The sequence below is a fragment of the Orycteropus afer genome, unplaced genomic scaffold, assembly GCF_000298275.1.
Source record: "Orycteropus afer afer isolate SDZICR_OR568_19922 unplaced genomic scaffold, OryAfe1.0 scaffold00099, whole genome shotgun sequence".
Lineage (NCBI taxonomy): Eukaryota > Metazoa > Chordata > Mammalia > Tubulidentata > Orycteropodidae > Orycteropus > Orycteropus afer.
This window is the reverse complement of record NW_006921686.1, coordinates 2,191,799-2,205,167: the sequence shown is the minus strand read 5'-3', so window position 1 is coordinate 2,205,167 and position 13,369 is coordinate 2,191,799. Positions and strand designations below refer to the sequence as shown.

The following is a 13,369-nucleotide window of genomic DNA, read 5'->3' as shown; positions in this document are numbered from 1 at the left end:
CAACAGCACAGAGCGATCTGTATAAAGATTGTTAAATGGGGCCTAATCCCTAATTTGCTGTGTAAGCTTTCACCTCAAACATAATACACTATTTTAAAGAAAAAATATTCCAGGATTCATATGTGCTAGGCATTGCTGCGAGCAGCTTTAAACATTGCTGTTGGGGGCTGGTGAGTCAGTTCCAACTCTTAGCAACTTTCTCCGACAGAGTGACTGGCCCTAGGGCTTCGTAGGCTGAAATCTTTACGGCAAACAGGTTGCCAGGTCTTTCTCCCGTGCAGCAGATGGTGGGTTTGAAATGCCGACCTTTCGGTCAGCAGTCGAATGTTTGACCAGTGCCCCACCAGGGCACCTTCTTTAAACATTATCATCTTTAAGTATATAGGTCCCCTGGGTCCTGTCCTAGCCAGATCTCCCGTCTCCGTGAGCTCTTGCTCTGTGCCATGTGCGTGTGTGAGTGTGTGTGTCCATTATATCGATTAACTCCTCGAGGTCCCCCCAAACCCCAAACCAGGTTAACGCTTCATTCCCCAGACAAGGAAACTGAGAGGGCCTGCCAAAACAGCCTAATATGCAAATATTAAGGAGCTCTGGTAGCATAGTGGCTAAAGCACTTGACTGCTAACCAGAAGGCTGGCGGTTCAAACCCACCAGCCACTCCTCAGAAGGAAGGTTGGGCAATCTACTTCCATAGTGATACTGCCTCGGAAACCCAAGGAGGGGTCGCTATGAGTCGGGGCCGACTCGACGGCACATAACAACAACAACAATAGTCCTTGAACAATGTTATACCTATTCTGTTGATGAGGAAACTTAGGCATTGCAGGAAGTGTTAACGGTGGTGGACTCTGGGTCTGGGGTAAGGGTCCGAGGTTGAGGAGAGAGGATACATGTGGATAGAGGCAACTCCAAGTTCATAGCTGTGTGAGGTTCACAGTGGGCCAGGCACTGTGCTACACATTTCACTTACATTCATTCAGTTCTCATAAGACTCTCTAAACCAAACAACCCCATGGCCACCAACTCAGTTCGACTCGTGCTGACCCCTTGTGGGACAGAGTAGAACGGCTCCATAAGGTGCTTTGGGCTGTAATCTTTGCAAAAGTCGATCACCAGGGCGTTTTTCAAGGCACTGCTGGATGGGTTTGCACTGCCAGCCTTTAGGATGGCGGCTGACTGCAAACCGCCTGCTCCACCCCGGCTCCTTACAACACCTTCGAAGATGGATGAGTTTTTATTCCTGTTACACACACAAGGAAACTGAGGCACAGAGAGGTTAAGTGACTTGCCCAAGGCCACCCAGCCAGTGAGGATTTGAATGCTTCCAGCCTGCGCACATTTCACTCTAGTGGGGAAAAGAACATGGAAGTGGAGTGCCCAAATTCAGACGCAAGAACAAAGTGGCCTCTTGGCTGCTACCTGAAGGGTGGAGAGAGGGGAGGGCCCCAACTTCCTCTCTGCCCTTCCTGTTGTTGCATCAACTCCAGCGGAGGCTCTGGGCAGTGCCAGCCAGCCCATACTAGTCAGCAGAGGATTGCAGGGCTGGTCATTCTGACGTGGGGCAGGGCGGGGCCGGGTTTCCTGGGTCCTGTCCTAGTCACACCTCCCGTCTCCAGGAGCTCCTGCTCTGTGCTCTGTGACACGTGTGTGTGTGTGTGTGTGTGTGTGTGTATCCATTCCACGTGTTAACTTCTCTTGATCTCCCCAAACCGGTGAGGGAGGTTCGTCAAGTTAATGCTTCAGTCCCCAGATGAGGACACGGAGAGAGGCGACAGAAACTGCTTGCTCAGGTTTGCAGAGCGTGGCCTGAGGAGGCTGTTCAGATTTCACATCTCCAGTGTCTATGTTTCGGGCACTGGGTTCGGGAGTGGTACTAACACAGCTCAAAATCCGACTCCATTACTCCCTGAGCTGCGTGATCTTCGGTAAGTCACTTCACTCCTGTGTGCCTCAGTTTCCTCATCTGCAGAATGGGTCTAACAATACCCTCAGAATCAAAAGGGTTGTTAGAAGAAATATGTGATAACAATGTTTAAAGATGTTTGCAGCAGTGCCTGGCACGTAACATAATGGAGTTGGTTCAGCGGGAGAATTCTTTTTTTTTTTTTTAATTTATTGTGATTTGGGTGAAGATTTACAGAGCAAATTCACTTTCTATACAGCAGTTTGCATATACTTTGTCTCACGTCATTGACCATAGTTTACCACAATGCAACAGCTCCCCGCCCACTCCGCGGGAGAATTCTTGCCTTTTATGGGAGAGACCCTGGTTCGATTCCAGCCAATGGGAAGGGTTTGATTGATTCCGTGTCTGTCGGTAGAGGCTTGTTGTGTTGCTGTGACGCTAAACAGGTTTCAGGAGAACTTCCAGGCTAAGACAGACTAGGAAGAAAGACCTGGTGACCAACTTGTGAAAATCAACCCACCAAAGTCCTAGGGATGACAGGGGTCTGATCGTGCTGTGCACAGGGGTGCTACGTGTCAGGGGCCAACTGACAGCAGCTAACAACAGGGCTCTCGTAGTTTCATGTTTCAAAATTCCAAGATTTTGATCATGCTAGAATTAAATACGGTAATAGCCTTCAGTCCCAAGATACCAATGAGCTATATGTTCCCACATTTCAGTGTTCTAGAATTCCAACAGTCTAACAGGCCCCAGGGGTTGGCCTCAGGCCTCAGGCGGTCACCTGCCACACACAGTGCTGTCGGTTGGAGCCTGCCAGATAGCCAGTCTGTCTCTTTGGGAGCTCTGGTAGCATAGTGGCTAAGGCACTTGACTGCTAACCAGAAGGCTGGTGGTTCAAACCCACCAGCCACTCCTCAGAAGGAAGGTTGGGCAATCTACTTCCATAGTGATACTGCCTCAGAAACCCAAGGAGGGGTTGCTATGAGTCAAGTCAAGTCAATGGCAGTGACTTTGGTTTGGGCTTTGCTTCCAGTGGGTGTGGTTTGGGCTTTGCTCCCATCAAGACTGACAGCCTTGGAGACCCTGTGGTGCAGTTCCACTCTGTCCTCTAGGGGTGCTGTGGGTCAGAATCCCCTCCAGGCACTGGGTTTGGTTTGGGCTTTGCTTCTGTGAAGGTAGGAGCTCTGGTGGCGCAGTGCCTAAGGCACTTGACTGCTAACCCGAAGGCTGGCGGTTCAAACCCACCAGCCACTCCTCAGAAGGAAGGTTGGGCAATCTACTTCCGTAGTGATACTGCCTTGGAAACCCAAGGAGGGGTCTCTATGAGTCAGGTCCGACTCAAGGGCACATAACAACAACAGGTCATCAGGGGGGCCAGGCCCTGGAGAAGGAAATCATGCTTGGTAAGGTGGAGCTTCAGGGAGAAAGAGGAAGTGTTTTCAGGAGATGGGTTGACACCGTGGTTGCAACAATAAACTCAAACATAGTAACAACCGGGGGGATGACACAGCACCAAGCCACGTTTCATTCTGCTGGGTGACTCGTGCCCCGCTTAGGCCGGGGTTCGGTTCCAATGATCTGTCCCAGGTAAGTTCTGACATAAGTTGAATACTGTTTTGTTGTTGTTGTTGTTTTGATTTTTTGGTTTCCATAACCTGCTATGCTGACCATTTGCCAGTGAACATCGGGGAATGAAAACAGCAGCAAATTATCCACTGCAACATTGCACGTGGTGCATGCTACTAAAAATAAGATTACAAAAAAAAAAAAAAGGAAGGTGGTCGGTCTGGTTGGGGGTAACTTGCGAGGGTTCTATGTTGGGGACTAGCTGTACCGGGCGTGGCTGAGTGGGAGCCGGCTGAACGGCACCGGCAACAGTAGCAGCAACAACCTGCAGTAAGAGAGGCCTTGGGGGCACAGAGGTTAGGCACCGAAAGGTCAGCTGTTCAACACAGCAGCTGGTGGCAGTGTGCATCCAAAAAGATTGACAGCCTCAGAAAGCCTGTGGGGCAATTCTACTCTGTCCCCTAGGGGCGCTGTGAGTCGGAATCCACTGGACATCAGTGGGTTGGGTTTGCACAGCCATGGAAACCCTATGGGACAATTATACTCTGTCTTACCGGAGTCATTCTGCTCTGTCCTCTAGGGGCGCTGTGAGTTGGAATCAACCAGACTGCAGTGGGTCTGGTTTGGGCTTTGCTTGCATAAAGATTGACAACCGTAGAAACTGTATGGGAGCGGTTCTATTCTGTCCTCTAGGGGCGCTGTGAACTTTTTTTTTTTTAATAGTACCAACACAGAATCATATAATAAGCTAATGCATCGGGCTTCTATCATTGTAATATTCTAGTTTCCAAGAGAGTAATGGGCCAGGCTTCCTACTCCTCAGGACTCCAATCAATCAATCAATCAATCAATCAATTAATACAAAAACTAAACTCACTGCCATTGAGTCAATTGCAACGCATAGCGACCCCCACTGGGTTTCCGAGGCTGTAAATCTTTACGGAAGTAGGTTGCCCCATCTTCCTTCCACAGAGCAGGTAGGTGGGTTTGAACCTCTCACCATCTGGGTAGCAGTCAAATGCCTTATCCACTGCCACCAGAGCTCCTTCCAGGACTCCAAGCACCTCAGTTTCTGTGGCTGAGTTCTGTGTTTCTGTCCTGCCCAGGCGTCCGGCACCTGGATGGAGAACGCGTCGCTCGGCTATGACTACGAGGACTACAGCGAGATCCCGGGTCTACCCGTGGACTGCCCGGACGGCTCCTGCCTCGCCATCGACCCCCTCCGCACGGCGCCACTGCTGCTGTACGCTGTGGTCTTCCTCGTGGGCGTGCCCGGCAACGCCACGGTGGCCTGGGTGATGGGAAGGGAGGCGCGTCAGCGCGTCGTGCCCACGTGGTTCCTCCACCTGGCGGCGGCTGATCTGCTGTGCTGTCTGTCGCTGCCCATCCAGGCGGTGCCCATTGCCCGCGAAGGCCACTGGCTGTACGGAGCTACGGGCTGCCGAATCCTGCCCTCTGTCATCTTACTGTGTATGCACGCCAGCGTCCTGCTTCTGGCTGCCCTCAGTGCCGACCTCTGCCTGCTGGCCCTGAGACCTGCCTGGAGTGCTGCCACCTGGCGGCCGCATGGGGTAAGGGCAGCTTGTGCGACAGCCTGGGCCCTGGCCTTGGTGTTGACCGTACCCTCTGCCATCTACCGCCGTCTGCACCAGGAACACTTCCCACCCCGCCTGGAGTGTGTGGTGGACTACGGCGGCTCAACCGCGACCGAGGCCACAGTGACCGCTGCTCGGTTTCTTTTTGGCTTCCTGGGCCCTCTGCTGGTTGTGGTCGGCTGTTACAGTGCCCTCCTGTGCCGTGTGGCCCGATGCCGCTGGCCACTGGGCACAGCAGTGGTGGTGGGGTTTTTTGTCTGCTGGGCCCCCTACCACGCACTGGGCCTCGTCCTAGCTGTCGCTGCTCCCAACTCTGCGCTCCTGGCCAGGGCCCTGAGGGGTGAACCACTGGTTGTGGGCCTGGCCCTGGCTCACAGCTGCCTGAATCCCATCCTCTTCCTTTATTTTGGGCGAGTACAACTCCACAGGTCACTGCCGGCTGCTTGTCGTTGGGCCCTGAGGGAATCCCAGGGTGAGGATAAAAGTGTGGTCAGTAAGAAATCCACTAGCCACGACCTGGTCTCAGAGATGGAAGTGTAGGCCACAGGGAAACCGGTTTATATCATTTGTTCCATTTCACAAAGTGGCTTCAGGCATAGATGGATCCAGGAGATCAACGATGTCTTTGTTTGTTCTTTCCTTTATTCTCCATTCATTGTGCACCTACTTTGTGCAAGGCTCTATCTAGGCAATAGGGATACCAAAAAAACAAACCCAACCCACTGCCTTCGGGTTGATTACAACTCATAGTGACCCTGAGGACAAAGCAAAGCTGCCCCATAGGGTTTCCAAGGCTGTAAATCTTTACGGAAGCAGACTGCTTCATCCTTCTCCTGAAGATTGGCTGGTGGGTTTGAACTGCTGACTTTTTGGTTAGCAGCCTAATGCTTTAACCACTGCACCACCAGAGTTCCTTATTGGGGATATTTAAAAAGAAATAAAGAAAACCAAACTTACTGCCATTGAGTCGATTCCGAGCCATGACAACCCTGATTGGGTTTCCGAGGTGGTCAATCTGTAGGGAAGTAGATTGCATCATCTTCCTTCCACAGAGCGGCTGGTGGTTCAAACTGTCCACTTTCTGGTTGTTCTGGTCCCTGGTGCCGCTCTGACAAGAATATACCACCAATGGGACGGCCTTAACAAACAGGAGTTTATTCTTACAATTTGGAGGCTTTAAGTCCAAGTTCAAAGTGCCAGGCTCTAGGGCCTGGGTGAAAGCCCCTCAACCTTGGGGTCCAGCTCTGCCTCCTGCTCCTGGCCCACTGGAGCTAGAGGCGTTTCTTCACTCAGACAGCTGCTGGCTGCTGAGGCTGAGAAGCCCCAAGGTTGACAAGTCAAAAGGCACAGTCCCGATGTTACCAAACCACACGGCAGGCCATTAACTTAAGTCCATTGTAAGTCCCAAGGTCGGCAGAGCATGGCAGGCTGCTGAGCAACGACACGGCCACATGCAGGGCCCAAGCGTGCCACAGGCTAGAGACCATTCCCAAGGCTTCTCCTTATAGACAGGAAGCAGACCACATCCCAAAGGCAGCTACTCAGCTGCTTGTGGTAGATCCCACCATGGAGTTGATTGCCAGTCTCATCATGGGGAATAACTCCCACCAGCTGCCCAGCCACTCAACCAGGCCCAGCCAAGCTGACACACAAACATAACCACCACACTGGTTAAGAGTCAAGTGCCTTAGGTACCACAGCATCAGAGCTCCTTATTGGGGATATAGTGGTGAACAAAACACAGATAGCTGCCCTCACGGAGCTGACATCGTAGTGGACAGAGATGGACAATATACACACAAACAAAGGCATGCAGAATATCTCAGGTGGTGATATGTGCTGAGAAACCTAACACAGTGTGAGAATGGTTTGGGGCAGGAATACAGGCAGCCGTGCAAGGCCTGTCGGGGAAGAAGATACTTGAACCAAAACCTGATGAAGGGTAGGGAGGAAGGACTCATGCTGAAATCTGGGAAAAGTGCTCCAAGCAGAGGGACGAGGATGTGCAAAGGTCCTGGGGCATGATGTGCTTGGCATAGTCCAGGAGCAGTGAGGATGGAGGAGAACCAGCAATGGGAAGAGTGGTACGAGATGAGAGTGGGGATCTAGGGAGAGGCCAGGCTCTGACGGCCTTCCAGGCCCTGGCAAGTGTTTTGGGGAACCCTGGTGGGGGAGGGGGATTCTGAAGTAAGGTTGCTGGGGAGAATAGAGGATGCCCAGTTAAATTTGAACTGCACATAAGCAATGAATACTTTTTAAACATAAACATGTCCCATGCAATATGTGGGACATCTGTCATTGCTAGCTGCCATTGAGCTGGTCCCGAGTCATGGTGACACCGCGCACAACACAATGAAATGCTGTCCAGTCCTGCACCGCGCCCGTGATTGGTTGTGGACTGGATCATGGTGAGCCAAAGACTTTTCATTGGCTAATTGCTGGAGGTAGATTCCCAGGCCTGCCTTCCTACTCTGTCTCAGTCTGGCAGCTCCATTGAAAGCCGTTCAGCTTCATAGCAACGCGCAAGTCTCTATCGACAGGTGGGTGGTGCTGTGCGAGAGGTGGACTGGCTGAGAACTGAACCTGGGATGGTGGGTGCGTCTTGTTTAATTCAAGTTTACCTGGGCATTCTGTCCTTTCCCGTCCCTTTAATTTGCAGCCCTATTCTGAGCAGAAGAGCGTCTTGATCTGGCTGAGATTTTAAGAGTATCCCTCTGGTTGCTGGTGGATTCCAGACTATGGGAGATGGGAGGTGTAAGTGTGGGAGTGAGGTGCGCCCATGAGGAAGCTACTGCAATAGTCCAACAAGAAGTGGTGGTGACTTGGGTGGTGGTGACTCACAGCAGGGGCTGTAAGAAGTTGACAGATGGAGAATCTTTTCTTTTTGAACATTTAAACTTTTCTTACACATCAAATATTAAAATAATAAAGGTCATCCAATAAGGGAGTAATCCTCATACTGTTGTTGTTGTGTGCCATTGAGTGGGACCCGACTCACAGCAACCCCTTCTTGGGTTTTCGAGGCGGTATCACTATGGAAGTAAATTGCCCAACCTTCCTTCTGAGGAGTGGCTGGTGGGTTTGAACCGCCAGCCTTCTGGTTAGCAGTCAAGTGCCTTAGGCACTGCACCACCAGAGCTCCTACCTTCACAGAAGCAAAGCCCAAACCAAACCCAGTGCCTGGAGGGGATTCTGACCCACAGCGCCCCTAGAGGACAGAGTGGAACTGCACCACAGGGTCTCCAAGACTGTCAGTCTTTATGGGAGCAAAGCCCAAACCACACCCACTGGAAGCAAAGCCCAAACCAAAGTCACTGCCATTGACTTAACTTGACTCATAGAGACCCCTCCTTGGGTTTCCCAGGCGGCAGTATCACTATGGAAGTAGATTGCCCCATCTTCCTTCCGAGTAGTGGCTGGTGGGTTTGAACTGCCAGACTTCTGGTTAGCAGGCAAGAGCTCCCAATACTCATACTACCTTCCCCAAATCTAAATTCTGGTATCTCTCTTTTCCATATATTATATCCAGTTGATAAAATATAACTCAGTTATAGTTTATAAAGGAGATGCAGATGGTTAAGTGAGGGACTACTAACTAAAGGGTTGGCAGTTTGAACCCACGCTCAGTATGCCAGAAGAAAGGCCTGCCAATCTGCTTCTGAAAAGTTACCGTCTTGAAAACCTTGTGGAGCCCAGTTCTAGCCTGACACCTCTGGGGTCTCCATGTGTTGGAGTCAACTTGATGGCAGTGGATTTTGTTTGAAAGGAAAGGCTCTATCCCAGCTCCGTAGCTTGGTATTCAAGGTGTCCCTCCACCATGGGACACACATGTGCGCTAGCTGCTGAGACCCTGGGGGAGGTTGGGTAATGGCTCCCAAGACCTACATGTGAATCCACTCAACCAGTGAGTGAGCCACCTCACACAGCAAAAGGGGCTTTGGAGATAGAAGGAAATTAAGGGTCTTGAGGTGGGAGGTTCTCCTGGATTTCTCAGAGGGTCCCAATGTCATCCCAAAGGTCTTCATGCAAAGGGGGCGGGGGTCAGAGTCGGTGGCGGAAGATGAGGTGACAGAAGCAGAGATTGGAGTCACGTGAGAAAGAGGCCGTGGTGGTGATGTTTGTGGGTCAACTCGGCCGGGCCTGGTGTAGGGGCTGGGCAGCTGGTGGTAGTTGTTCCCCATGATGTGAGTGGTAATTAGCTCCATGGTGGGATCTACCACAAACATATCCTCTGGGATGTGGTCTGCTTCCTGTGTATAAGGAGCAGCCTTGGGAATGGTCTCTAGCCTGTGGCACGCTTGGACCCTGCATGTAGCCGTGTCGTTGCTCAGCAGCCTGCCATGCTCTGCTGACCTTGGGACTTACAATGGACTTGAGTTAATGGCCTGCCGTGTGGTTTGGTAACATCGTGACTGTGCCTTTTGACTTGTCAACCTTGGGGCTTCTCAGTCTCAGCAGCCAGCAGCTGTCTGAGTGAAGAAAAGCCTCTAACTCCAGTGGGCCGGGAGCAGGAGGCAGAGCTAGACCCCAAGGTTGAGGGGCTTTCCCCCAGCCCCTAGAGCCTGGCACTTTGAACTCAGACTTAAAGCCTCCAAATTGTAAGAGAATAAACTCCTGTTTGTTCAGGCCGTCCCATTTATGGTATATTCTTATCAGAGAGGCACTAGGGAACCAGAACAGAAGCCATGAGCCAAAGCCTAGGCTCTGAGACGGTAGGCCCCCAGGATGACAGTCCTTTCAGTCACCTTTCAAGATGGGGACTGAGCTCACTCCTAGGGCTCAGTTTTCAGCCATAGGGATACACGGGCCTATGTTTCCCCAGGGATAAAGCTCAGAAGCCAGGAAGGAATGGGAAAGAAGGACGGGAGAAACAGTAAACACAAGAAGGAAGTAGGGAGGTTGCTATTGCATTGTGGGGACTGCAAGGAATGTCACAAAACAAAATGTGCATGAATGGTTGACTGGAAAACCAATTGCTCTGTCCACTTTCACCCAAATCACAATTGGGAAAAAAAAAAGGGAGAGAGAGAGAGAGTCCATGAGGCAAGGAATGCAGGCAGCCTCTACAAGCTAAAAACGCAAGGCAACTAATTCTCCCGGAAGCCTCCAGGAAGAATGCTTGACTTTTGCCCTCTGACCTCCAGAACTGTAGGAGAACAAGTTTGTGTTGCACAAACCTACAATCTACTTCAATCTACTACTATTCTCCACTAGACAATAAATGTGTGGTAATTTGTTATAGCAGCAAGAGGAAACTACACAGACCATACGGAAACCAAACTAAACCCACTGCCACTGAGTAAATTCCAACTTATAGCACCCCTAGAAGACACGGTAGAACGGCCCCATAGGATTTCCAAGGCTGCCAGTCTTTACGGAAGCAGGTTGCCTCATCTTTCTTCCGTGGAGTGGCTGGAGGGTTTTGAAGTACCAATCTTTTGGTTAGCAGCTGAGTGCTTTAGCCACTGCACCACCTGAGCCCCTTAGACCCTATGGAAGCTGCCCCTATTTTCATGCCCCTGGGCCTTTTCACAACTGGAGCCACCAGCCGGCATGCCCTTCTGATCTATGCTGTCCAGTGTGGTAATTACGAAGTGCTTTGCACGCAACTCTTAACCTAAAGATTGGCAGTTTCAACCCACACAGTGGTCCTGCAAAAGAAAGTCCTGGCAATCTGTTTCCATAAATATTATATCCAAAAAAAACCAAAAACCTCCATGGAGTACAGGTCAAGTCATGGAGTTGTCATGAGTCAGAATTGACTCTGTGACAACAAGGATTTTTGGTTTTGGGGTTTTAGCTGCCTGTATCTATAGAAATGTAAATGAATTCAGATGGATTACAAAGAAAACCTAATTCCTCATTTGCACCGGTCACTTTGCAAGTGCTAAGTAACCATACGTGGCTGGTGGCTACCATATTGGACAGTGGAGAATCATAGAACATTTCCATCATTGCAGAAAATTCCACCAGAGGGCGCTGTGCTAAACGCTGCCCCAGTTTTCCCTGCTCAGGTCTGTGTATGAAGTCTGTCTTAGGCTGGGTTCTCAAGAGGAGTAAATCCTGTGAAGTGAGTTGATTTGACTCATAGCGACCCCTTCTTGGGTTTGTGAGGTGGTATCTTTACGGAAGTAAAGTGTCCAATCTTCCTTCTGAGGAATGGCTGGTGCGTTTGAACCGCTAACCTACTGATAAGCAGTCAAGTGCCTTAGGCACTATGCTACCGGAGCTCCCTTAATATATAGGGAGAGAGTCATTTCAAGGAAATAGCTCACACAGTCGTGGAGACTGACTGGTCCCAAATGCGTGGATCGGGCAGCAGCTGGGGGCTTCTCCAGACTCATGTGGTTGCGGGGTCTGATGACCCCAAAATCTGCAGGTCAGGTGGCAGGCTGAAGGCATCTTGTGTCCCAAGAACTGGAGGGTTAGAGACTGACAAGACAGATGCAGGATCGAGAGAGGACGAACTTTGCGGGGATAGTCATTTACATCACGAATACAGGCATACCCTCAAGGAAACTCCTTGTCCAATGGAATGGTGGCTTACATCAGATCATAGAATGGGAAGATAAACACTGTCTGCCAAATCATTGAGAATTATAGCTCAGCCAATGACACATAACATTAAGCATCACAGAGTGGTTACTCCCGGACAACACTTGAGGGTGATCCAGGGGAGAGGGGATGGGGTGCCTCACTGTACAAGCTGCAGCTTAGAGAGGGGAGGTCATCTGCCCAAGATCATGCAGTGAAGAGATTGTAGAGCTGAGATTGAATTGACTTAACTCCAGTGTCCATGTGCTTAACTGCAAACATCTGCCTTCAAAGCCCCGGTCAAATGACACCTCCTCCAGAGAATCCTCCATGATTCATTCACTTTCCAAGGAGAAAGTGCTGTTTCTCTCTGAGTTTTTGGAACACAATTTCCCAACTAGATGGTAAATTCCCAGGTGCAACAACTGGGCCACTTTCACTTCTGTCTCCCACCCACCCTCTCAGCTGACTCCAGGACTCGGAAAGCACCAAACTCTCTTTGTTTGTCTATCCTTTGTTTTCTTCCAACTAGATTGTGAGCTCACAGATGGCGGGGACCTCTTTCTTGCTATCTCTTTTTCCCTTATCTGACACAGTGACACATACCAGGTTCTCGACAAAACAGATTTTATTCCTTGTTATTTTACTCAGAATTCTTGTGTGTGAAGGATTGAGACCTACAGTGCCTTGTAGACTGGTATAATTTATAAGTTGTAAATTCTGGGACAATTTATACAGCTTCTTGAAAAGTTGGAAAAATGTTCTCATGAATCTGTTGGGGCCAGGTGCCATTATGAGAAGTTACCGCTTGGTAACTTAAATAGAGAAAGTCTTTTGTGTGGGTGTTTTGTGTGTGTGTGTGTGTGTATTTTTAAATTTTATTTTCATTTCTTATTGCATTAGGCTTAGTTCTTATTAAGAGGAATCAATTTCATGAACGTTTTCAAATATGATTCTGTGCAATTTTACATAGAATTCTCATGATCATTAAAAGAAAAAAAACTTGATTTTTGTTTGTTAGAACTCCCTTCTTTGTTCCAAATTTTGTTTATTTATATCTTTTGTCTTTGTCCTTATTTTCCATAATTGTGTTGTTAGTGTTCATATAATCTAAGAAATAGTACATTTATGCAATATATAACTATATTTATCACTTATTAGTCTATGATTAAAACTGATAATAAACATTTCTGGTATGAGAGGAGGTCCATGCTGGGGGTGATACCACAAGTTACTGCACTGGTTGACACCAACCCTCATGATGCCACCACACCAGGCCTATCTTCCAAGGTGCCTCTGGGTGGGTTCAAACTGCCAACCTTTTGGCTCATAGTTGAGTGGTTAACTGTTGGCACCACCCAAGGATTCCTATAGGTGCCCAATGGTGAGATAGTATTATTATTATTATTATTATTCCTTTTCCATTACTCATCTTTTTCTAAGCTTAGGATAATATCGACATTAGAATGTAAGCAGAAACACTCCTCATGGCCTCATGTACCCTGAGACTAGAACTAGATGGTGCCCAGCTACCACTAATTACCATTCTGACAAGGGTCATAATAGGTGTATCCTGATAGAAGACGAGAAAAATGTTGGACAGAACTCAGATTCTTAAAAAGTCCAGGCTTAATGCAGGGGACATCAAGCTCAACTGGCATAACATACTACACAAAACAATGTTCCACCTCCCACTTTGGCGAGTAGCGACTGGGATCTTAAAAGCTTGCAAGCAGCCATCTAGCTGCAATGATGGGTCTCTCCTCGT

General features: G+C 49.4%; 1 protein-coding gene across 1 annotated transcript; it reads left to right on the top strand.

Annotated features, from left to right (window-relative positions):
* The first annotated feature begins 4,593 nt into the window (after positions 1 to 4,593).
* C5AR2 (complement C5a receptor 2) lies at positions 4,594 to 5,607 on the top strand. Its single transcript, XM_007942874.1, has one exon. It carries the CDS (start codon positions 4,594 to 4,596, stop codon positions 5,605 to 5,607), a length of 1,014 nt encoding a protein of 337 aa, XP_007941065.1.
* Positions 5,608 to 13,369: the final 7,762 nt, after the last annotated feature.